General features: G+C 43.1%; 1 protein-coding gene across 5 annotated transcripts in view; it reads left to right on the top strand.

The window, feature by feature from the left end:
* Nucleotides 1-25,147, top strand: part of FGGY (FGGY carbohydrate kinase domain containing) — a 411,736-nt gene that overhangs the window by 12,294 nt on the left and 374,295 nt on the right. For 4 of the 5 annotated variants that reach the window (XM_060139919.1, XM_060139918.1, XM_060139916.1 and 1 more), the window contains exons 2-3: nucleotides 7,896-8,110; nucleotides 20,014-20,125. In XM_060139919.1, coding sequence (XP_059995902.1) covers nucleotides 7,910-8,110; nucleotides 20,014-20,125 — 313 coding nt within the window. In that variant the 5' untranslated portion in view covers nucleotides 7,896-7,909. Of the gene's footprint in view, nucleotides 1-7,895; nucleotides 8,111-20,013; nucleotides 20,126-25,147 lie in introns of those variants that run through there. The other variant, XM_060139920.1, reaches the window with a different exon arrangement.

Raw genomic sequence — 25,147 nt, 5'->3', positions numbered from 1 at the left:
AACTCTCCAGGGACGGAGAGTTTTTAGAGGCTTTTTATTTCAAAAGGTATTGGACTATTTTATACATTAATAATTTCTCCCTCCCTCACAGCCCAGGAATTCCCCTATTACTGCATGACACACGCTGTGCTTGTCTCCAGGTAGAAGGAAGTAGGGGGCCAGAACATTCTCAGTTAATATCTAATGTTTCTCACAGTAGCATTTATAGTGACATAGGTGGTGGTTATTAATCAGAGTATGGAGGGGGCGTTTCTGATGGTTGAGTGTCTGAGAAGTTTTCACAGGATGAACAGACTTGTAATTGTGTTCTGAGTGTGTCCAGGATGAAAGCAGCTTGGTTAGGGAAGGAAAGCCAAGTCATTTCAGGGATGGATAAAAGTCCTGCTCTGGCTTAGGCAAACCTGAATTTGAGTACAACCTTCTTCCTCTCCAGGCGTCGTGACCATCCGCCGGGTATCACTCCTCTCAGGATTTGAGTGTCCTCCCCTGTAAATGAGGGAAGGGTGGGTGTCATAAATGTGGGCCCCCCTCTCCCTTTCTCTGCAAAGATAATAGCTTGGTAGGGCTATTAAAGGGCTTGGAAGGCATTTTAACAAGTCAGGAGCTGCTTTATTGGCTCACAAGTATTGAAGAGAAGAGAGCGTAAGCAAGGTTTTATGGAAGAGGACATGGGAGACTCAAAGTTTAATTTGCTTTGAGGTGATGTTTGTTTTTGGAGTTTGGGGATGTCCTTTGATGCGTCAGATTTTCCATCCATGATTTCGTTAGGGCCTATACTGTGCATTTGGCCTCAACATGGTTGGGGTTTGTGTTTTCTTTGCGTCAGCTGTTGTGCTGTTGCCTGTGTGGCTCTTGGAGGGTGGTGGGTTTTGGCCACCATCCAGGGCTGCCTCAGAGTTGATCCCTGTGGCTGCCACATTGTGAGGCAGGCATGAGGATTTGGGGAGTTTTGCCTTTTCTGCCTGTTGGAATCCATCTTTGCATTTAAAAGGACAGCCAGCCGTTCTTCTGTCTGATTTAATAACACATCCCTCCCCCAGTCACCGCGTATTTGTCTTTAAAAATGGGCTCAGTCCAAAGCATGCAGATCCTCAACATCCTGAAAAATACTGGGTTTCTGATCCAATGATTGGAACAGTGATGAAAACAATAAACTGGTGCTTCTTTTACCAGCTAACGTCTCTGTATTCTGCAGAGAAAGGTGGAGTTGGAATAAGATGCTTGGCTTCAAGAGTATAGCTGAGATTCCGATGGCAATCTGGAGCCCCTTACTGCCATGTGTAATATTACCAGGTGCGTTAGGTTGAGCTTGAAGTACATCAACAAGGCATAACTTGAGGCATCACCATTTGACTTTCAAAAATCAGCTTCTTACATTAAATTGTCAGCTCTTTAAAATCAGAAATGATATATTTTTCAACTTTCTATTCCTAGTGTCCTGGCACAGAAAAAGCACTTAACATTTGTTTACTGGAATTTGAGCTGTTAGACATGGTGAGAATACCTAGGTATAGATCATGCATATTAAGTAATTGCAGATGTCCAGAGGTGATTTGATGGTGAAAAGGGAAGGTTGGCACATGTTAATAGTCCTAATAGTTGCTGCCGTTTACTGAGCATGTACCATATATCAGGCACTGTGCTGGGCACTTCGGTTATACAATCCTAGTTCATTGTTCAAAGAATACAATGAGATTGGAGCTGCAGGAGACAGCCTTTCACTTTCAGAGAAGTACCTGTCAAGAAGCTGTACATTTTCTCCTATGAGTATTTTTGGTAAAGCCAGTGGAGAACCAGATATTATTGCCAGATTAGCGCTTTCCTTCCCATCCCGAACTTTCTCTCCATCTTAGAGTATGTGCGCATTGTTTAAAGTGGTATTTAGTTCCTTCTGTCAAGGAGACTAAAGTTGACCATGTACTCATTGCTTATCTTTTTCTTCCCAAACCTCCCAACCCCCTGATTGCAATATAACTAAATAAAAAAAAAATTGTGTGGGTCTCGTGTACTTGAGCTCCCAGCCAAGACCAAAGATCAAAGTCAAGAGAGGATATTGAGCTCCCTCCCAGGTCCCTGGGACGCTGTATGTGCAGACACTGTTTCCAAGTCAGTCCTGGAGGAGTGGCCCTTTGAGAAATAGGACTGCAGGTAAGCCCATCCACTTTGGAGCCTTGTAGTCTTAGGAAACATTGTTACCGGTCTTTGGTCACTTAGGGGAAGAGAAGGAGGAAAATACAAGAGAACAGTCCCCAAAGGTTGGTTTTCAGCACTGGTATTTGAGCATGACCCCTTAGAATCTCTGGGATAGTTGTGCAGAGAACAGCCTCCCGTGTCTGTGACCCTCTTTCCTTTTCTCACGTTGCCTTTGAGCAGCTTGCATGTTTGTTAAAGAATCAGCCATGAAGCCTGTGGTTTTCTGTGGCACATTTCTAATAATATCTGTAAAGGCTATTATTTAATGAACCGCATACATATTTACCATAAGAGCAGTCTTTTGATGGTGAACAGGGGCTAAAAGCCAGTCCAGTCTGCACTGGGGACTTGGCTGGGAGGCTGTTTCTGCCCTTCAGAGCCTCCTGTAGACTGAAAAGTTAGGTAAGGCTCGGGACGTGTGTACAGCCAGCTTGAATTTCTCCCTGTAGCTTTTCTGTGCCTTGGCCTTCACAATCTATGTCCTTATTTCTCCATCTGACCAGCCTCCCTATATTCCCTATTAGTTGTTTTTGTTTTTAGAGAATTTATCTTTGACTGGAATGAATGAATTGGAACTAATGTTCTGACTCTCAGCATTCATCCATTGGGCTCTGGAGCCATACCGTCCTGGCCTGGAGTCCCAGCTCCTCTGGTTTTGTGCTCTATGACGTTAAATAGCTTTATTGCTGAGAACCTCAATCTCCTAAACTGGAAAATGGGCTCATAGTGCCAACCACATGGGATTGTTACAAAGGTGAAGTGAAATCACAAGATCAGGTGGGCGGTTTGCAGAGCAGAGCTTAATAAATGCTAGTTGTTGCTGCCTTTGTTGTTGATATTGAAGAAGTTTTTGAAGGATTTGGTTTTCACTTTTAGGTTGGTGTGTAGAAAGAGCCCTAAACCTGCCTTAAGAGGCCAGGGTTCAAATGCAGGTGCTGCTGTTGTTTGCTGTTTGTGGTACTAAGGGCAAATTTCCCCATCCCACCAATGTATAAAATGGTGATAGGGTTACCAGCTTGACTGGGTTTCAGTCAGAAGATATGAACAAATGTGTAAAAGTGCCAGGCATGCGGGAGGATCCTAATCCTTTTTAAAAAATACAAATTGGAAAGGGAATAATGTTTTCCACTTTGCAGTTACTTTATTTCTTGAGGCCAAGAGGGACTGGAATACAGCTTGGAGTCTAGGACACAGCCCAGAGTACCTATGACCCAGGAACAAAGGGCACAGAAAGGGGAGACAAGGAATCTGAGTTGCAGAAACTCCTCTGGCAGAGTTTTTATAACTCACAGGGTTGAGTTTCAGGGAAGCTGCCTAAGGGCTTGAACTTCTTTGTTTCCCTTCTTTCAGGGTCCAGGTGTGGAAACAATCATAAAGAGATCACTTAAAACTATAGTAATGGGAAACATGGTGAACTTGAAATATTTAATTAGGATCTGTTTCTTACAAAAACATGAACTGGGAGGTCTGTGCAAACAGTGCAGGGAGGGTAAGATACCCTTGTTCCCGTGGGTTTGACTCTCTTCCCAACTGATGTCTCAGTTAAATGGTCTAGAAATGGGTAGTTTGCCAGAGAGAGGCCACCTGGTGTTGAGGAAGGGTCAGTCTCTGAAGGTGGTCAGCCTGAGTTCTGAGTTAGCCGGTTGTAGACAGAGTAGGCAGGAATACCTAGCAGAGTCCTTGGCAAATGGACATTTACTAAATGGAGGGTATCAGGCAGTATATCATACTGAGAATGGTTAGGGATTTGGGAGCCAGAGGGAATGAGATTGCTCTCAACTCCATCACTTGCGAGTTATATGACATACTGGAGCAAGTTATTAACTAGTCTAGGACTCGTTTTCCTCATCAGTAAAACGGGGATGATAACAGTAATTATCCTCAGGGGTCGATGTCAGGATAAAAAGTGGATTAAGAATGTAAGCAAGCTGCTTAGCAAAGCATCGGATACACAGTACATTTGTACCTTTTATTATTTCCCTAAAGATAGGTTTTAAAGGTGTCCACTGAGACTCAGAGACGTGGTGAGTTCGTGCTATGTGCCAGGCACTGGGCTAACACTGGGGATACAGCTGTGGTCCAGGCAGCACTGGAGTTAATGTCTAATGGCAAAGCTCCACTGTCCATACGAGTGTGTGTGTGTGGGCGGGGGGTGGGGTGGTGGTGGTGGTTCTCCCGAAGGATGGGCTCTTTCCTGTTTAGCCAAGAGATGGGTCCAAAACCCAGAGCTGGGGGAAGCCCTGAGTCAGCTGCAGAGTGGAAATCTGCCTCTTTGGATTTTATTGGAGGTAAATCAGGATGTCTGGGTAGTGGGTGGTAAGATGAGGAATTCCTTGTAGAGGAAGACAGTCAAAAGTGAGGGAGCCAGGCCTGAGGAGCTGGGGCCAGCCCCCTGGGGGACTCTTTTGTCACTGGCGCTGGCAGGAGTACAGAGAAGCCTGGATGATGGCTGGCCAGGTCTGTGTAATCCAGAATGTTTGTATAGATTCTTCATTTCCTGTGTTTTTCCCCTTGTTTCTCCCTCCAGTGTTTAGAATAATCTTGGACAGTTCTAGCCAAGGACAGAGAGTTGTTGGCTTGTCAGGATCAGTGTTGGGGAGCAGCATCCCTGGGCCCTTCCAAGTGGTGACAGGGGGAAGCTAAGAGAAGGAACCCCGAGTACAGCAAGAGGATGTGTATGTGGTCAGTTCGGGGAGGTGGAACAGCGAGCCCGGTCAGGCTTCCTCCTCTTTGCAGATAAAGAGACCGAGGAAGATCTGAGCCATGGCACTGTCCTATTTTGTCCTTCACTGTATCCTCAGCTCTGAGCAGGGTGCCTGGCACAATCCGCATTTCTTTGAATATCAGTCATTGATTGCAAAATGCATCATTATTTCATGTACCACTAAGAAGGAAAGAACATGCTACTGATCAGTCGTAAGATGCCATTGGTTGCCCAGTCACTAATTTTGAAGAAGCTAAATGTGAAAAAAATGAGTGTCTCCGAATTAATAAAATGTAGTTGTAAGCATCCAATAAATATTTGTTAATTGGATGGATGAAGCATACAGAGATTAGAATCAAGGAAAAACACTAGTGCAGATAAGTACAAACCTAGGAATCCAACTATTAAAGCATTAAAGCCCGAACCTGTTCATCCTTGTTTTCTGTGGATTCACTGATCTAGGTGTTCATTCCGTAAACGTTTATTGAAAACCAGTTACGTACCAGACACTGTACTGGTTTGGGGATATAGAAACTGTAGGAGCTGGGGATCTAGAAATCAATCAGTTCCTTTCTTCAGGTCCAGGCCAGTAAGGGAGACGGACACAGAAGCAAAAAATTCACAGTCGAGTGGTCTTCAAAAAGTTGGCAAAGAAAGTAGGGGCACAGTACTCTGGTGGCAGCAGGGCATGGAGAGAGGCAAGGCAGTCTTTCCTGAAGAGGTGGTGGTTTAGCTGGTTCTTGAAATGGAAGTCAGCAGGCACACAAGAGAGGAGGGAGGTAGCAAGGGAAGAGAAGCACGAGGGGAGACAGTCCTGTAGCAGTGCGGTACACCTGCGGTCCTGCGAGGGGTTCAGGATGTCTGGAGCTTGCTGTGAGAATGGGCAGGACGGAGGTGGATGTGGCTGGACAGCAGGCAGAGGGCAGCTCCTGGAGGGCCTGGGATGCCGTGCAGAGGGCCTCAGCCAGTGGTTTTCAGCCATCCTGAGTCCTGAGGAAGGACCCAGCAGAGCGATTGCTGGGGGGAGGGTAGAGGGCCAGGCAAGGGTGATCTTTGCTTCAAACAGAGCAGCTCTGCTTTTATCTGTTTTATTTCAATTTTTCCAAGTAATGGCTTGAAGGAAAGATATCCCTTTTGGATGCTTGAAGGAATGCATGGTTTGAAAACTGGTGCCCCTGGTCATACGGGCGAGGAGATGAGAAGGCACTTAGGCTGGAGCCTGGGAGTTGTTCTCTGAAGCTCAGACGGAGGTAGCACATGTTCTTAACTACATATTCCCCATTGGCCTCTACACCTGCCTGTGAACCAAAGGAGGCCGCACACCTCTGGGAAATCTTCGTGATCAAGTCAGAAGCTATCACTTGTAATGAAGCTGTTTTTGACTGGGATAAATAGCCAGGAAGCTGTAATGGAACATCTGCAGGCTGACTTCATTTTAGAATTCCCAGGTGTGTCCTTGCCAAGGAAACATTACCTTTTTGAAGTGGAAGGGTGCAGAGCGCTGCTGCGGTTGAAATGAGACTCTGGGCGCTGAGGCCGCCCCGAGCTCACCTGGGGAGTTGTAGCATGTTCACCAGCATGGGTATCTTGGGGGCTTGTTCTTATTCTTTAAAAGGCCAATCTGGAAAATGAAAGCCTCTGTGAGATGTCTGTGTCATGGGGGCTAATCTGGCCAGAGGGACTCAGAGCTGCAGTGCAGGCCAAGGAATTCCTGAGTGTTCTCTGGTCAGATTTCCTTGTAACTCACAAGGGGTCTGTAAAGAAAACAGATTGTTTAACAAGTTCCTGATCCTGTCTCCCTCGAGGCTCCTTCCCAATTCCCAGTCACTTCCTGACACGGCTGCAGTATATTTGCCTCTTCTCCAAACCTGTATCGCAAGCTGCTAAGAAGGAAAGGAAGGGACATGAGACAGATGTGGGACCTCGGGTCCAGGCTGCTCTTGAGTGGTGCTGGCTAAATCTTTTAACTTCTCAGAGACCTATTTGCCCATCAGTATAAAATGCATCAATGTGCATTTACTGTTCTTAAGTGTGTGGACCTACCATTAAGAGAAAAGTTACATATCTCTTGGCGTCTCATCTTAGTCACCTGTAAAATAGATTTTTAACTATACTCACCTTCAGGGGGAGAGGGGAATTGGATGAAGGCAGTCAAAAGGTACAAACTTCTGGTTATAAGATAACTAAATGCTAGGAATATAATGTGCAACGTGATACATAGAATGAACGCTGCTGTATTTATATATGAAAGTTAAGAGAGTAAATCCTAAGATACCTCATCACACAAATTTGTTTTTCTGTTTCTTTACTTTTAAATCTCTATGAGATGATAGATATTCACTAAGCTTATTGTGATAATCACTTCTTAATGTATGAAAGCCAAATCATTATGCTGTACACCTTAAACTTATACAGTGCTCTATGTCAATTATATCTCAATAAAACTGGAAGAAAAAAAATAGTCTCAGCTTGTAGAGTCGTAGTGAGTAGAGGGGCTGTATGTACTTTTTACAGTGCTTGTTGGCACATGATAGGTGCTCAGTAGATAGTTTTTTGAATGAATGGCCGCCTGGGCAGACGAGGTTCCTTTTCAGCGCCATGGGCATTGTCCTTGTTTCGATTCAAATTCACTGAGAAGAAAATGCATATCTATTGCCTCCAGATTCTCAGCTCTATAACCCTTTATTTATCCTCATAGCACTTTTCACCCAGTGTCAGGACTTTGCTTGAATAATTAATGCAGTTCGTAAATCCTCACCATCTGACTCCCTTCCAAGAACAGAAACTCCATATCTGAGGCCATGCCTGTCTGTTCACCCACTACCTAGCTCAGTGCCTGTTAGCACACTGGCAACAATGAATGTTTTGTTGGATGAATAAATAATCAATGGCTACCAGTTCATCAGCTGCATCCCTTCATTTCCACTTTCAAGTTGTCCCATGCTTGGCTTTGCAGACCCACTTGGTCTTCACGTGGTTTTGCCCTTGATCCCCACAGGTGGAGGGACGGCAATGCTCGGCGGAGATCAGGAACTTGGGAGCTACTACGTGGGTGTGGACGTGGGGACAGGCAGTGTCCGTGCAGCTCTGGTGGACCAGAGGGGTATCCTCTTGGCTTTCGCAGACCAGCCAATCAACCAGTGGGAGCCTCAGTTCAACCACCACGAGCAGTCCTCCGAAGACATCTGGGTTGCGTGCTGCATCGTCACAAAGGTATGGCCTCAACTCTCGCATTCTCACATGTGTTCCCCTGCTCCCACCTGCTGAGTGTGTATAGTGTGTCCATCTGGTGCCAGGGACAACGTCGGGGTAACTTTAGACACAGGCTTTGCCTTTAGGGAGCTCATGGTCTATGGCAGAGACCAACAGACAGCTGGGATATAACATGATATGTGCTGGGAGCAAAGTGACTGTGGCTAGAGCTGAGGAAGGGGCCAACACTGAGGGGCTCCAGGTAGACAGGATGGAGGATGCAGAACATGTAGACAGAGGATTCAGTCAGATGTGACCGAATGTGAAGACGTCACTGATAACCATAGATGACCTCTACTGCGCCCTCAGGTGTGCCCAGTGCTGTGTAAAACATGTTAACGTGCATTATGCAGTCGAATCCTCACAACGACCCTATAAAGGTACCCTCATTTTATTGAGGAGGAAACAAAGGCATAGAAAGATTAGGTAACTTACTCAAGTTCATGCAGTTAGTAAGTAGGAAAGGCAGTCTGACTCCAGTGCTGCACCCTTAGTCACTGGACTCTCCTGCCTTCCAAGTGGACAAATGAGGGGAACCTCATTTTGTTCAGAGGGAACTGCATGTGCAAAGGCACAGTGGCCTGAGAACACAGTGGGTTCTGAGAAAGGAAGGAAGTCAGGCAAGACTAGTGCATCTCTGAGTTGTGCCAGGTAGACATTTATCTTGAGTGGCCTTGGTTTGCGGTCAGCTTGCTGGCTTGGGAAAAGGAGTGATGCTGGTTGAGAATTGTTCCCTTTTAGTTTCACTTGACTGGTTTTACATCCTGATGATCAGGAACGACAGAGATGCTTTTGTAGTTTTTTCCAGAGGGAAAAATAAAGTCCTGGGTTCTCTCTTCTCCCTGTTCCTAGTTTAGTTCCTTAAATATTCATGAAGGGCTTGGTAATTTGCAGATGGACAATTCACCATTCTGTCCGTATTGATCAGTCTGTTTAAACTTTAATGAGCTCTGGGCTGATGTTAGTGCCCCTGGAGAAGAAGGCAGGGAGAGAAGGTGGGGGTGGGAGGCACTGGAGCATTATTATATAGGAATAAAAGGGGGGCACATCTTCTCTTCTGCCTGTTTAATTTTCCTCCTCCCTCCCCCGCCCCGTCCCAGCCCTGCCTTGGTGAGAATCTTCTACTCTTTGCCCTTGGGTCTCCTTTGTTCTTCCAACATATAGCATTTCTTGCCATTAAGGAAATTGTCAAGACAAAATTTTATCCCCTGATGAAAAGCTACTTTAAAAACAGGTCTGCTCTAAGTACAGCTTGGTTTAATGTTGGATTTTTTAATCATCTCCCGGTGGCAGCCACCTCATCATCTGCTTGCACCCCATTAGCCACGTGAGTGCTCTGGGCATTTGTCCTTAGCGAGGATGTCTCTCTGTAGCAAACCTGGATAAAGCTATTGGGTCTTAGGCTGTTCCCCTCGCATGGGGTATGGCCATGTGGCCGCATGTCAGAAGCCATATAAACATGACACACCTACTCACAGCTATATTGCTATGTGAGGTTGAAGGAGGGGAGCATGTTTATATTAGAGAGGTAACACACCAGAGAGCACAGATTCTGGAGCCAGACTGCCTGGATTGACATCCCAGTTTCAACATTTATTAGCTTGTCATCTTGGACAAGTTACTTACGGTGTCTTGCTTGAGTTTCATCATCTGTAAAATGGAATGATGACTGTACCTATCTGCATTGGGTCCCTGTGAGGATTAAATGAGTTAATACATATAAAATGTCGTAACAGTGCCTGGAAATGAGTAAGCACTATGATTCCTATGGCGATGATGATGACAATAACAGAAATGAGTAGATTATGGAGGAGAGTGAATTTCTAAGATGAAATACTGAAAAGTCAATGTCAGTAAGGGAGGCACCTCATGGGAATATTCACTCCTTTTGTCGTTAGGGTTCTTTCCATGTAAGATTTTGAGAAGCAATGGTCTGGGGCAAGGGGTGACATAAAATACATCCCGACCTGTCTTGTCTTTCTCAAGGACTTAAGGAAGTCAAGAGTTTGAGAGCAGTTGTACTTACTGCTTCCTTTTCCCTAAGTTGCTCACATTGCCTCAGACGCTTTCCCCTTAGTCAAGTTAATGAAAACAATAAGAACAACAGTAACAATATGATGATGATGATGGCAGCTAACATTTCTTGGGCACTGATTATGTTCCAGGTACCATGCTGAACACTTTATACCAATCACTTCATTTTATCCACACAACAGCCTCTTTTTAAAAAAAAAAAAACTGAAATATAGTTGATTTACAATGTTGTGTTATTTTCAGGTGTACTATTTTTTTCGGATTCTTTTGTCTTATTGGTTATTAAAAAATATTGAGTAGAGTTCCCTGTGCTATACAGTAGGTCCTTGTTGGTTATCTGTTTTATATATAGTAGTGTGTATATGTTAATCCCAAACTCCTAATCTATTCCCCTACCCTTTTCCTTTTGGTGTCCATAAGTTTGTTTTCTGTGTTTGTAGGTCTAGTTCTATTTTGTATCTAAGTTCATTTGTATCTTTTTTTTTAGATTCCACATACAAGCAATATTATATGATATTTGTCCTCTGTCTGGCTTAGTTCACTTAGTATGATAATGTCCATGTTGCTGCAAATGGCATTATTTCATTCTCTTTTATGGCTGAGTAATGTTCCATTGTATATATGTACCACATCTTTATCCATTCCTCTGTTGATGGTCATGTAGGTTGCTTCCATGTCTTGGCTATTGTAAATAATGCTGCAGCGAACATTGGGGTGCATGTATCCTTTCGAACCATGTTTTTCTCTGATATATGCCCAAGAGTGGGATTGCTGGATCATATGGTAGTTAAGAACCTCCATACTGTTCTCCATAGTGGCTTCACCAATTTATTATGAACTCTGTTTTAGAGCTGGAAGAAATGAGCTGTTAAGAGGTAAAGAAACCACCCAAAATCGGGGGTTGGGCTGCTGCTGTCTCCCTCTTGCTCTGTTTTTGTCCCTCTCTTCAGCCTCATCTTATTCCACATGCCCGCATCTTGGAAATCGTATTAAGTACCTGAATTTTTTTTCGAAATTAGCACTGAATGGAGAACTTTGAACTTATCCTGATTGTTATATTAAGCATTCTGAATTACAAGTGCCTTTACCCAGCTGTCTGCTTATGTGGAAAATGTGTGCCCCCCCCCCCGAGCAGGGGTCATATCTTGTTTACCTGTATTTCCTTAGAGTTCCTCACTTGTAATGTGCCCCATTCATGTCTGTTGAGTACGTGAATGAGTGAAATATCTGTTGTTTTCATTATCTGGCATGCTCTTCTCTCATCTTTTTTTTAACCTGCCCAGTTCCTGGGTACCTTTTAAATTAAGATTAAGCATTACTTCCCCCTGGGAGCCTTCCTCTGGATGACCTCTGACAGTCCCTGCCTGCCCTTGACAGCCTCAGAAGAAAGAGGGTGAGAAGTCCCTCTCTGCTGCCCCAGAGCCCACGTATTCACCTGTATCAGTATCTGGTCCTTACCAGATTGTGTTTTAATTGGTGACTTGTTTTAACCATGAGCTGAACTCTTGGAGAGTGTCATCTCTGTGTCCACAGCACCTAACACATTGCTTGGCACAAATTTGATGCTCAGTAAATGGTTGCTGAATAAATGTTACTTAGAGCTAAAAACAAGCAAACAGAAAACATTCTGACCTCCCTTATCTTGTTCAATGTTGCAATAACTCTATGACATAGTTTTCCATACTTCCTATTTGACACGTGAGGATATTAAGGCTCTGAAACTAATGAGTATTAGAGACAGACGTAGACCTCTACTGAGATGGCTCCAAATCCTCTTCTCTGTTCTACTCACCACTGCCCCTGAAACTGTCAAGTCTTTATTGGGTTGATACCCACACATCTAAAAATTTCTATGGAAACGCACAAGTCCTAGAGCTTATGTCGTCCTTGATTTTAAGAGTTTATATCCCTTTTTGGAGCCGCAAATCTTAATCACCTCAACAAGGCAAGAACATTGCAAGGTAGTGTCTAGTAACAGCTTCCGTTAGGAAGAAGATAAGCTGGAGGTGCCATTCAGCCAGCAGGTATTTGTCAAGTGTCATTAGTCTGCGAATATTTATTGAGCACCTACTATGTGCTATGCTCTTTGCTAAGCGCTAGATTATATATGGGAGTGAGGGCTACAACAGGTTCTCTGCCCCTAAGGATGAAATAGTTCAGTTGCATGGAAAAAAATAATACCCATGAAGCCAACAAAATACCATTTTGTTCTAAATTGTACCAGCTATGTGAGTAATGGTTGGAGAGAGAAGGAGCAGAAGAGGGAGTCACCCGTGTGGGATTGAGCAACCATGTCAACCTCCTATATTTATAGAACCCTTATGGTTTACAAAGTACATTCCTATCCATTTGATTGTCATACAAGGTAGGTAGGGGAGGGGTTGTTACTCCCATGTTAAATTGAAAAGAAATACTGAAATCCAGAGAGTTAAGTGACTTTCCCTAAGTCACCCAGGAAGTGGGTGATAAGCCTGAACTCAGGCCAGATCTCTGCATTCCCTCCATCTCCAACACCAAATACCTTCATCTTTTGTCTGGATTAGCCTTGGAATGTAACTGACCTCATCTATGTCTGTGCATTTCCCCTCTCCAATTGTGCTCCTTCTTGAGCTGGAATGATAGATATCTGTTAATGCTAACTTGATCAGGTCACTCTTTTGCTTACAGCTCTTCTGTAGCCCCATACTACTGCTTGGATAGAACTCAGAATCCTTAACATGGCCTGTAGGCGCTGTGTGGTTTGGTTTCAGCCTGCTCTCCTGGCTCATCTCATGATGCTTCTCTCAGCTCTGCCTTCCACCCATATTCTCCTTCTGTCATAATCCCACACATGCACTGCTCCCCTTGTCCTCTGGCCGGGCTTTTGCACACATTCTTTCTTCTTCCTGCATACTCTTCCTGCCTTCCGTTGACACATTTCACTCCTATTCATCCTTAGATCCATACTGTCCGATACAGCAGTCACTAGCCACATGTCACCGTTTACATTTAGTTAAAATTAAATAGAGTTTAAAATTTGGTTCCTCCATTGCAGTAGCCACGCTTCAAGTGCTTGGCAGCCACGTGTGGCTGGTGGCTGCTGTGCTGGACAGCACGGGTACAGAGCATGTCCATCCCTGCAGAAGGTCCCTTGCATAGTGCTGCACTGGATCTTAGTTCAAAAGGCAGTTGTTCAAGGAGGAAGCCGTTTCTCGCCCGATGTTACCTCCCAACTAAGTCCTGTTTTACTCAGTGTTTTCACATCTCTTGTACTTTTTCTTCATAGAACTTCACATGGTTTGTGAATCATTCATTTTTTGATTAATATCAAATAGTAAAATCATTCTATAATCAAGTAATAACATAATAAATGAAGTAAAATAAAATAATTCCCATTTGTGGATTAATAGCTGTCTTTTCTACTAGATTTTGTACTGCAGGAGGGTAGGAACTGTAGTTTGCTCACCCAGGTCCTAACGTATAGTAGACCCGGGAAATGTAAAAAGAATGAATGACTCAAGACATTGGGACCTCCCTACTCCCAATCAATGAAGAAAGCTTGAGGAAGGATGTAGGGTTAAAAGTGAGACTGGAGAACACTAAGAGTGGTTGCTCAGGAGGAATATTACGGACAGAAGCGCTTAGGTGGAAAAGTTAGTCATCCCCGGCTGGAGCAGGTGGTTTCCAGTAGGAGGAGGAAGGGAAGCTGGAATTGGTGTTGGGGGCATACCTGGGGTGGCTGGTTCTGAGGCCAGTTGGGAGCTCTTCTAGAATCATCCTGAGTTTCAGACTGACCAGCAACAGATTCAGGATGGCTTGGAGGAACAGAAACTGAATTCAAGGATGCCAGTTAGGAGGCAATTTCCTTCTTCTGATAAAGGTCTGGAAGCTGAGATTTGTTTGAACCATAAGGTCTGGGAGGCCTGGGGCTATGTCTCTCTTGTTGAGCATGTGTCCTCTGTGGTGGCACATGTAGGTGCCTAATACTATCTCTTTATTAAATGAAGGGCTGGGTTAGGATGTTGGCCGAGGAATAAAGAGGCGGCACAAGACTGAGAGACTTTGGAAGGAAGATCGAACAGGACCTGGTGATGATGGAGAGGAAGGAGGTAGAGGCAGTGTCAGAGTTTCTGTCCTTGGAGGAATGTTGGTGTCACTGACATAAATGGCAGTGTTTGGCCTCTATCTCTCTACCTTATGTTCAAGGGACAGTACCACACCTGAGCTAGGATGCTGTGTAGGTAATGGACCAGGACTGGATTTGTTCATTTTACTGGTCACTAGAGTAGATTTTGTAAAGCTGAAGGCCTCCAGGGGCCTTGCAGGTAACATACACCCCACACAAGCTGTATTAGCCTTGTTGTTATTCCCACCTTAGGGCCTTTGCACTGGCTGTTCTCCTGCCTGAAACACTTTTTCTGCAGTTTTCTACAGGGTCAGCTCCTCAGGTCCTTCAGGTGTTTCCTCAAATCTCACTTTCTCAGCAACTACCTTCCCCTTCTCCGGCATTCCTGATCCCCCTGACATCACTTTCTAGTATACTGTACATACACGATATAATCTTTTCGGTTTATTGGCTGTTGTATATCCTTACAACGTAACCTCCAAAACAGTAAGGAATTAAAAAAAAATATTTTGCTTTCCATTGTTTCCCAAATACCCAGAAGAGTGCACAGCATGACCTTAGAAGGGGCTTGATTGTATTTGCTGACTGACTGAATGCATAATTGAATTGTGTAGGCAACAGGGAGTGATGGGCCTGAGGAAACTGGGGATTTCATAACCTCATGCACACCCCCAAAGCTGACAAAGGCATTCAAATCAAGATTTAAAAGAATACAGTACCAGCCACACAGAACTCTATTGCAAGCTGGCTTCCGTGAGGCCCCAGGCTTTGACGCTTGCTCCAAATACAGCCAAAGATAAAACCAGGTATGCCTCTGACCCTCCAGTTCTCAGTTCGGAAGATTTCTGAGGAACGCTGTCTCCCCACCCAATAAGGCACAGCCTGCTGATTTAAAACACATGCAGAATTGAACTGGTTCCCACAGTCAGAACAAAGCGATGCACAATCCCTTCCCCAAACATTTGTTTGCTGCCCCATAGCTACAAGTTGACAGTTGCGAGACATGGACCAGGTTACCGAATGAAGTTGCAGAAGTCTCCTTCTCTGGAAATTCTTTAGCAGAGCAATGTGCTTTCTCTCTAGCTGAGGAAATTCCCTTGATGCCAAGCTGTTGGGGTGAGTTTACTAGCCTGCTTTCTTCTTCCATTAATGAGCATATAAAAAAGAATCCTCAGGTCAGCAGGTCAAGTCCCAGGGGCCTTCTGGGTAGTGTGACCCTGACAGCCATCTCTCTGAGATGATTTAGATGGGGGTGGGGTTGGGGAGTGGCGGGGGTCCTCATGATAAGCATGATGAACATGGTCATAAGGCATTTCCATATAAGGCTGGGGAAATGACAGTGGCTGCCTAACCAAATCAGGTTTAAATGCATGTCACAATTATTCCTCCAGTTCCTGGTGATAGGTTTCCGTTTTAGAGATGGAGACACTGCACTTTTGAGGCTGAAAGGCCATGGTTAGAATATAGAACTCTGTAGGTCTTCGAGGGGATTCATAAAGTAGATTGTAGAGAATATTTTCTTTGCTTCTACTGGAAAGTCACTCCCACCATAATTCTTAGGAGGATTTGAGTTTATCCAAACTTTTCAGTTGTTTATCCTGTCATTTTATATGTGCTTACATGACACACAGAGCATGCTATGCTTCATACATCAGAAAGATTCCATGAACACAATCAGTAAGGCAGCGAGTGAGTTTTCCATCCTTCATATTTCCTACAAAGGGTTATCGGTTCCAGAGTACTTTCAAACCAATTGACGGTCTTGATCCTTACCTAGGAGTTCTCTCTCTCTCAGGAACCTGAGGCTCAGAAAGGTGATGAGATAGATTAGTGCAAGATTACCTGATCCGGAAGTGGTGGAGTTGGAACCAGAAGGTGGCTCTTTTGACACTGTAGCCCATGCTTGTTTCTATTCCAAAGCTGCCTTGTGGTATTGAGTTTTATTGCATCTTCTACATGTTCCCTCCCAGTTCCTCTCTTGACTAATTGCAGGCCTGTGTGGGGTGGGCTTGCCCAAGTCAGGCATGCACTCTCTGGGCACAGAGACCAATAGGGCCGCAAGGCAGGTAGACGTTAGGGCTGGCTTGTTGATTGTTAGATTGATGCTCCATGAGTTCAAAGAAGATTGGAGGCAGCTAATTTCCTCAAATAGTGGCTGCTACTTATTGTGCACCAAATGCCAGATGTTGGGCTAATCACACCTTATTTTGCTGAATTCTCATAATGTCATTAGGAGATGTAGGTCTAAGTAATAGCTTTGTGTAACCAAGGAAACGGGTTTTCTGGCTTCCCAAAGTCACATGACTGGTCGGTGGCAGAGCCAGGTTTCAAACTCAGGGCGTCTGCACCCAGTACCATTGATCTTAGCCACTACCCAGAGATTTCCAAGCCAAGTTGGAAGGACATTCCAGGTAGAGGAGACCATGCTTATAAATGCTACAGAGACATGATCCAGCAAGGCAAGGGGGTGATTAGAATGGCTGGAATTGTGTAACATGCCCTGGGTCACATAGCCAGAGTGACAGAGCTAGGATTGGAAACCAGGTCTTTGTGGGTCATTGTCATGAGGCCATGCTGACAGGCACTTGGGTTTGCAGCTCACATTCTTCTAAGTCTTGATGAATCAGTGTAGTAAAGGTGTACGGGGCATTCACCTGGTGATGTGGGGCAGAGGTATTGCCAGGCATCACGGATGGCTGACTAGCGATGTTCTTGCATAGAGCACTTGCCCTCTCTGCAGGGTGAGTCTCTTGGGCAGGCAGGCAGTATGGTGGAGTAGGAAGAACACAGGCTCTGAGTTTGAATTCTGGCTCTGCCATCGACTGGCTGTACGACAGGATTAAGTTCAAATTCTCAATCTTTGGAGCCCACTTGCTGTTCCCTTCCCTCCCCAGTCTTCCACTTATTTTTTTATGAAATGGAAATACTAAATGTTTCCTCAGTGGGTTTTGTAAGGATTAAATAAGATGATGTTTGTAAAGTACCTGACACTCCATAGGTGCTCAATATATGGTGACATTTTATAATTTATTGTGGTTATTATTTGAAAAAATTAATGCTTTTCTTTGTTGAAAAATCTGTAATAATTGTGTGTAGCTCTTATTTGAGGAACCCATTAAATAGTAAGAAACAGAATCCTAAATGACAAGTCCAACATTCCAAAACAGGAAAAAAGAAGACTTGAGCATTTTCTTTTCTTTTATTTTATTATTATTTTTGTGGTACGTGGGCCTCTCACTGTTGTGGCCTCTCCTGTTGCGGAGCACAGGCTCCGGACGCACAGGCTCAGCGGCCATGGCTCACGGGCCAGCCGCTCCACGGCATGTGGCATGTGGGATCTTCCCGGGCACGAACCCCTGTCCCCTGCATCGGCAGGCGGACTCTCAACCACTGCGCCACCAGGGAAGCCCGACTTGAGCATTTTAAATGGTGATGGACACATTTGAGTTGACTTTTGTGGTATTTAAAAGGTTATTGTCATGTTTTAAGTTGGCAGGAAATGTTAATGAGTATGATCACTCATGCTTTTTCACAAAAGGAAACCATAGAAACAAAAATTAAAAAATAGAATTCATCAATAAATCTGTTATTCTCCAGCTGAAAAAATTACATGACAAAGTGAAAAATCTCCCATCTCCTCCAGCTGTCGTTTCTGTTCTCAGAGGCAACCACTATTATCAGTTTGTTGTATATTTTTTTTGTACCTTATTAATATATCATGGATGTATTTCCATTTCATCTTTTATAGCTCAACTTTGTAAAAAAAAAATTTAACAGCTTGAGGTATAATTTACATACCATAAAATCATCCATTGTAAATGTATAATTCAGTGATTTTATTAAATTTACACATTGTGCAATCATCACCATAATTCAATTTTAGAATAGTTCTGTTACCCCCCAAAAGTTCCCTTATGCCTGTTTGTAGTCAGTCCCCAGCCCCAGTCATAGATAACTGTTTTCTGTCTTTATAGTTATTCCTTTCTAGAAATTTCACATAAATGGAATCATACAACATGCCTTCTTTTGTGTCAGACTTCTTTCACTTAGCATAATGTTTTTAAGGTTCATTCATGTGGTTGCACAGATAGTACTCTTTCTGAGTACTATACTTTTGTATGGATATAACACACTTGGTTTCAACATTTGGTTAAACCATGGTGAACATTTGATTTGTATAGGTTTTTGTAGATGCTGTTTATCAGGTTGTAGAAGGTCCCTTCTATCTTGGTTTATTGAGTGATTTTTATTTTTTATTTATTTTTTGCATCTGTTGAGATGATCATTGGTGTTTGTACTTTATTCTATTAGTATATGTTATACATTAATTGATTTATGGATATTGAACGACTCTTGCATTCCTGGGGTAACCCCACATGGTCATGGTGAAAAATGAATGTTTTATATATTGCAATATTGGTTTGTTAATATTTTGTTAAGGATTTTTACACTTAGGTTCATGGCAGTTATTGGTCTACAGTGTCCTTTTCATTTGATATCTTTGTTTGGCTTTGGTATCAGGGTAGTACTGGCCATGAAATGTTGGAAAATGTTCTCTCCTTCACTATATCCTAAACAAATTTGTATAGGAGTGGTATTGTTTATTCTTTGAATGTTTCACAGAACTTCCCAATGAATCCATCTGGTCCTAGAGTTGTTGTTTTGTGGGAATGTTTTAGGTGCAATTTTATTTTTCAAGAAAGACTGTTTCTCAGTTTCTTATGTAGCTTTGGCCAAGTTCCATAGCCCCAAGATGGTTGTTTTTGATGATGTTGTTCAGTTTTATGCTTTTATTTTGCTAAGAAGATTTGCCAACCTCTTCATACTATCACACCTAGAAGATACTTCTCTATCTCTTCATTTTTATTTTTTTTTGGCGGTACGCGGGCCTCTCACTGTTGTGGCCTCTCCCGTTGCGGAGCACAGGCTCCGGACGCACAGGCTCAGCGGCCATGGCTCACGGGCCTAGCCGCTCCGCGGCATGTGGGATCTTCCCGGACCGGGGCACGAACCCGTGTCCCCTGCTTCGGCAGGCGGACTCTCAGCCACTGCGCCACCAGGGAAGCCCCCTATCTCTTCATTTTTAATGACTGTAGAAAATTCTGTTTTACAGGTATACCATAATTTATTTAATAAAAATAATTTTTCCAATTTTTAGGTATATTCTTAAACAGTTAACCTTTGTTTATATGTAATTTTACTTACTCATGCTAATAATTCACTAAGATAGGTTCCTAGAAGTAGGATTGCTGGGTCAAAAGTTATGCATTTTTTAATTTTAGTAAATACTATACTATATTCTTTAAAATTTGTACTAAATTATCACACTGTTAGGATAATATAAAAGAAGGTCCACTTCTCCCTGTCTTGCCACTACTATATACTCTTAATTTTTAAAATTTTTGCCAATAAGAAAAACAAAGATTGGGATATTTTTATTTGCATTTATTTAATTTTAGTGGAGTTGGGAATCTTTTTATATACTCTTTGACTATTTCTTTTTATTTTATGAAGTGACTTGTCATGTCCTTTGCTTAATTTCCAATTAGATTGGTTGTCTTTTAAATTAATTTATAGGATCTTCTGATATTTTAGTGACATTGAACTTTTGTTTTCTGTTGTAAATACTTTATTCTGCCATTCATTTCCTTCTAGTCATAACTGTTTTCAGTCTTTTAAAAGCCTGTATTTTAATTTATGTTTTTTTTATTTGTTTTTAAAACAGAAAGTTGTACAAGGGATTGATTTAAACCAAATTCGAGGGCTTGGGTTTGATGCCACGTGTTCTCTGGTTGTTTTGGATAAGCAGTTTCATCCTTTACCAGTGAATCATGAAGGTAGGACCATTTCTCTCTCTTTTCTTGGTGGTGGGATACTGGCCGGGGCCCAGTTGGAGCATGATATCAAGTGTTATCACTGTTAGTGAGATTTACAGGTGGAGCATGGAGCCCCAAAATCATGTCCCTAGAGGTTAAAGCTTGGGCAGCAGTTAGTAGGAGAGGGGTGACATTGGGATTAGGTGGATTAGGAAGAGACTTGGCTCCATAATGCACAGGAGCCACAGCAGAAAATCTGATGTAGGATGAACATGGGATCATTAGCTCAGAGTGAGTAGCCTTGAAACAGTTAACTGGTCTGGGCCTTTTCAAGGAAGGGAGTGTTGTCTGTGCCTGAAATTGTTTTGCATATGAAGCTCCTCCACCACATTCATTTGAGTGGGTGAATCAAGTTCACTTAAAGAAAATAGAATAAGACAGACAGGACCATATATCACACAAAAGCTGGAAACAAATGGTCTCTCTATTTTCAATAGCCAGACCAAAGACATTCACATTTAATGACGTTGTTCTAATACACTCTCATTACACTCTCATTGCACTCTCTCATTACACTCATGAGTACTGTAACGAGCTGTTTCAAATGTAAGTGCCAACTTTTATCCACTGTCAGAAATTTCTCATGGGTGGTGAGAATGTGTCTCTTTTGGGATACTCTAGCCAGTAGTGCTAGCACCAAGGTTGCAAACCCAAAAGTCAGGTAGGTAATGTAAATGAATACAGTGTGCCAGGTTTGAGAAAAACAACAGCACATGTGCAGAGATAAAGTTCAACTGACATTTAACCTTTTGATGAGTGGCAGACATTTGGGAGCAGTGGAGACTATGGTGCACTGGAAATTGCATGCTCCATCTAAAGGAGTGTGACTCTGTATTTTCAGTCGGTTGTTGCCAACATAGGTATCACAAGCATGTTTTGGGCGAGGCTGTATTAAAGAATCCTTGGTAGTGGACACTGCTGTAGCAGCACCTTTCTTAACTGGCAGCTGTGGATACTGGGGCACAATGGGACACCCTGGCATTGGAGTCAGGCAGTCCCAGATCTTAGCCCTGCTGCTGCTGAGCTGTGACACCTTGAGTGAGTCACTTAACGTCTGCATGGCTTGGTTTCTCCTCTGAAAGAATTGGAATAATGAAACAGTAGCTTTGCTGTGAGAATTAAGTGAGAGCCGGATGCCTGAATGCTCAGAAAAGTTTCTTAAGTCCGATTATGAATTCCTTAAGTTAGGAGAATGTGTCTTACTTACTCCTATGGACCTAATGCATGAAACAGTGATTTTTATAAATGACGTGCCCTGCAAAAGTATGCAAATGGATGAATGATTAGAGCACAGTGGTAATGGTGACCATCTTTTACACACACACACACACACACACACACACACACACACACACACATTTTTTTCTATTTATGCCACATTAAGTAGGACCCCCTGTGTGCCAATCCCTGTCTGATTAAGTGTTGAGGCTTCAGAGACGAATATGAGTCGTCCTTGTTCTCAGTGGCTGACCACTGGCTCAGCTGGCATTGTTCCAGCCCAGTAGGGCAGGGCAACCCCCGTCTAGACCACTTCAGAGAGTAGAGACCCAAGGAATGGGACTGAACCTACAGACCTCAGCTCAGCAGCAGCAAGCCCTCTCCAGCCACGGAGTGGGCTGCTTGGGGGAGGCTGCCAGCACTTCTTTGTTGGCTTGTTTTAAGTAGCGGTCAGGTGATGGTCTGTTAGGGATGCTGTGGGAGGAATTCTCATTTTGGATGGGACTTTAGATGTTAAGAGCCCTAAGTTCCAAGGACTCTGTACCTTCTAATCTGCTAAGACATATGGTTTTTAACTCTGGTTAGCACATTAGAATCAACTGGAGATCTTTTAAGATTACCAATTCATGAGCCTTACCCCCAGGCTTTGTATTTAGTTGGCTTGGGGTGAGGCTAGGGCATCAGGGTTTTTAAAGTTTTCTCGATAATTCTAATATGTGGAGAATTACTGGGTGCAGATGAATGGACAAGTAAAACATTAGGAATAAGAACATCTGAAGTAGAGGAAGAGTTCCTTGTTAAACCTGCTTATACCAGCACCCTCCCGGATGCCATCTTTTTTCTCATTGTAGAGAGAATTGCCTCCTGTTGACAGTTCTCCTATTAAAAGTGTTACCTAGGTTGCAACCTGAATTATAAGTGTTGAAAAAACTGTATTCCACCTAAAAGGTTAAAATGTACCCATTCATCAAATGCATCCAGCTGCAGGTGCCCTCATCAGTTTCTTGCCTTTCAACAGGTTCTATTAAGGTTAGATTTTAATGGCAATGGATTAGCCTGTACTAGAAAATGAAATTCAGATTTTAAGGATGAATTAAGAGGGTCTTTAAAGACTTCTGTTTACCTGATAATGACCCATTCTTGACTGGTTAATTGGAGTAATTGTGAAGAGCAAGGAGTGGGGTCAGGAAATTAACCATCACCATTAAAACCAAACCCATAAGACCAGCAAAACTTACTTTCTTTCGATGGTAACCAAAAAGAAAAAGGAAAAGAAAAAAAAAATCCCAAGGAAATTAAGTGCACTAGTTTGAGAACACTGACCTACATGATAAAATAGTCTCATTGTTTGCCTTTTCTTGTTTGGTCTTTCTTCCTTTTCAAGATCAGACCAGTGCTGGGTTGGACAGAGGTGCCATTGCTGTGTGCTTCCTACCTCTGCAACCCACCTAGCTCAGACCATGACTGGGTGAATCATTCTAGCCACAGGAGCTCTTGGGAGGGAGAGGAGCCAAGGGAGATATTTAGGGTCAGGGAGGAAGTTACTACCTAGGCTACTCTGTAACAGAAACCTAGTATTTAGATGGTTTTCTGATTCACAGTCATTTCCTTCAAGTACCCCTGGAACACCTCCTGTGAGGTGTTGACAGTATTAATTGAATGAGTACAGGGATAAATAATCTGCCCTAAGGTAAACTGACTATGTAACCCTAATTCTGCTCTACCAGATTATTTCCAGTTCTCTTAAAATATGATGCCTTTATGGGTCTGTGCTCTCTTGGTTTCACGTGCTGTTTCTATTGTGTAGCCCCTCCTCCCTCACTCTGTCTTCACCTGCTTATCCAGTGGCCAGTCATTTTCAGAATTAACCTAAAGCTTTCCTGCGTCTTGGAAGCTCCCTGTGCAGCCTCGGACTCGGCTAACTGGGGGCTTCTCTGTGCTCTTCCTTCTCTCTGTACCATGTCCAGGACTTCTGTCATCACTCCATACAGACGTTTTTCCATTTACCCACGTGTTCCGTAAGGGCAGAGACTGTGGCACATTCTTCTTGGTATCCCAGCACCCAGCCCTGTGCCTGGCATGTAGCAGATGCTTAATAAAAGATGAAATGAACTTTCAGTGGAGTCATTTATTTGTGATTTTCTACAGGCACTGAAAAAAAGATTAACTTCCAGGTTGTTGTCTGTAATGAACATTGTTAATTAATAATCATAATAAATATAATAAAGTAATTGATTCTACACAATGCTCAGTGTGTCATTCTGAGAGCCTCTTCATGTAGAGGTAGTAGTGGCTGATCGGTCTGTCTTTACAGTAGAAAGTTTAGCAACAGGTGTTTTTGTCTTGAAGCAGCTGCAGACAGATTCTATACAATATTTAAGATGCAATGCAAATATTGTCCCCCCCAACACCCACACACCCACATTGTGTGTGTGTGTGTGTGTGTGTTTATGAATGTGTGCCCACATACCCACAGTCTGATTCCGTGATGGTTCTGGAATAGGACCTGGACATCAGTATTTTTAAAGCTATCCCAGGAGATTCTAATGTGAAACTAGAACCAGAACTTTAAGCAGTTTTGTCATACATAGAATCACTCAGCTGTTTAAACAAAATCTTAGATGTACCTATGGAAGGTTTCATGTACTCTCTCTTATTTTAAATGTATTACTGTTGTTTGAGGAGTTTTTGTGGGACCTGAAATCTCTCCAGGCAGGCAAACCAATGAGTGACTCATTACGATGATGACTCATTACGATGATGACCTAATTTAGATGTGTCCTTAGGCTGACTTTTTTTGTAAGTTTTAAAAATTCTTTTTCAAATATATGGAAGAGTAAGGAAAATAAGATAACAGCCTCCTATGTATGTATGAGGATAAACAGATGAGGTTTTGCCACATTTGCCACAAGTCCTTTTTTTTTTTTAAAGAAAGAACCACTTGAAGCTTCAGTCCATGCCCTCCCCCTCCCCCGTCCCTCTGCCCAGCAGGTAATGGTTCTGCCATAGCTGGTGTTCACAAACACATTTCTTCTGTGCTTTTACCACATGTGTGTATACCCACAACAACAAACAATATATACTGTGTTTAAAAATACCCCAGCTGGTGTCATTATTCATGTTGATGTGTGTAGCTCGAGTTTAAATTGGTTTTACTAATTTATTTATCCATTCTCTGCACAGATCTACTTTCAAAGAACACTTTGTGCTTTTCCCAGCTGTGAGGTAGTAGGCATGTCTTCAATCTCGGAGTCAGATTGTCGTTGAAAACGGCCTAGATCTCAGGGTTGTTTTAAGGATTAAATGAGACGATGTGTGCAAGAGGTTCAGCACAAGGCTTGGGACACACACAAACGCGCATGTGCAGCTTTATAAACATGCATATTAGCAAAATTATATAATTGCTGCAGTTATTTTGCCAGTAAATAAAATAACATGTGAAGTGCCTATCTCAGTTACTCTTGAGTCCCTTTTATCTTCCCCGTTTATAATCTCCCAGGTATATTCCTTGCTGTTCTCTGCATTTTGCCATCAGAGGAAACAGAGGACTGTGAAAAGAATACTGGCTTGCCCATCAGCGCAGGATGAATTAGCAGAGTCTGGGGAAGGGGGAAAGGGGCAACTAGTTTCTCTGTGGGCTGCAGGACAGTAGAGGTAGGATGTGAGGGGCACTGCCCATGCTCCTTTTCCAGCTGATTTTAAATTCTGTTTCCTGTGATTTATTCCTCTTGAGGGCCTACTATGTGACAAGTACTTGCCATATCC

The sequence above is a fragment of the Lagenorhynchus albirostris genome, chromosome 2 (assembly GCF_949774975.1).
Source record: "Lagenorhynchus albirostris chromosome 2, mLagAlb1.1, whole genome shotgun sequence".
NCBI classification, from domain to species: domain Eukaryota; kingdom Metazoa; phylum Chordata; class Mammalia; order Artiodactyla; family Delphinidae; genus Lagenorhynchus; species Lagenorhynchus albirostris.
This window is presented reverse-complemented; position numbering and strand designations above follow the sequence as displayed.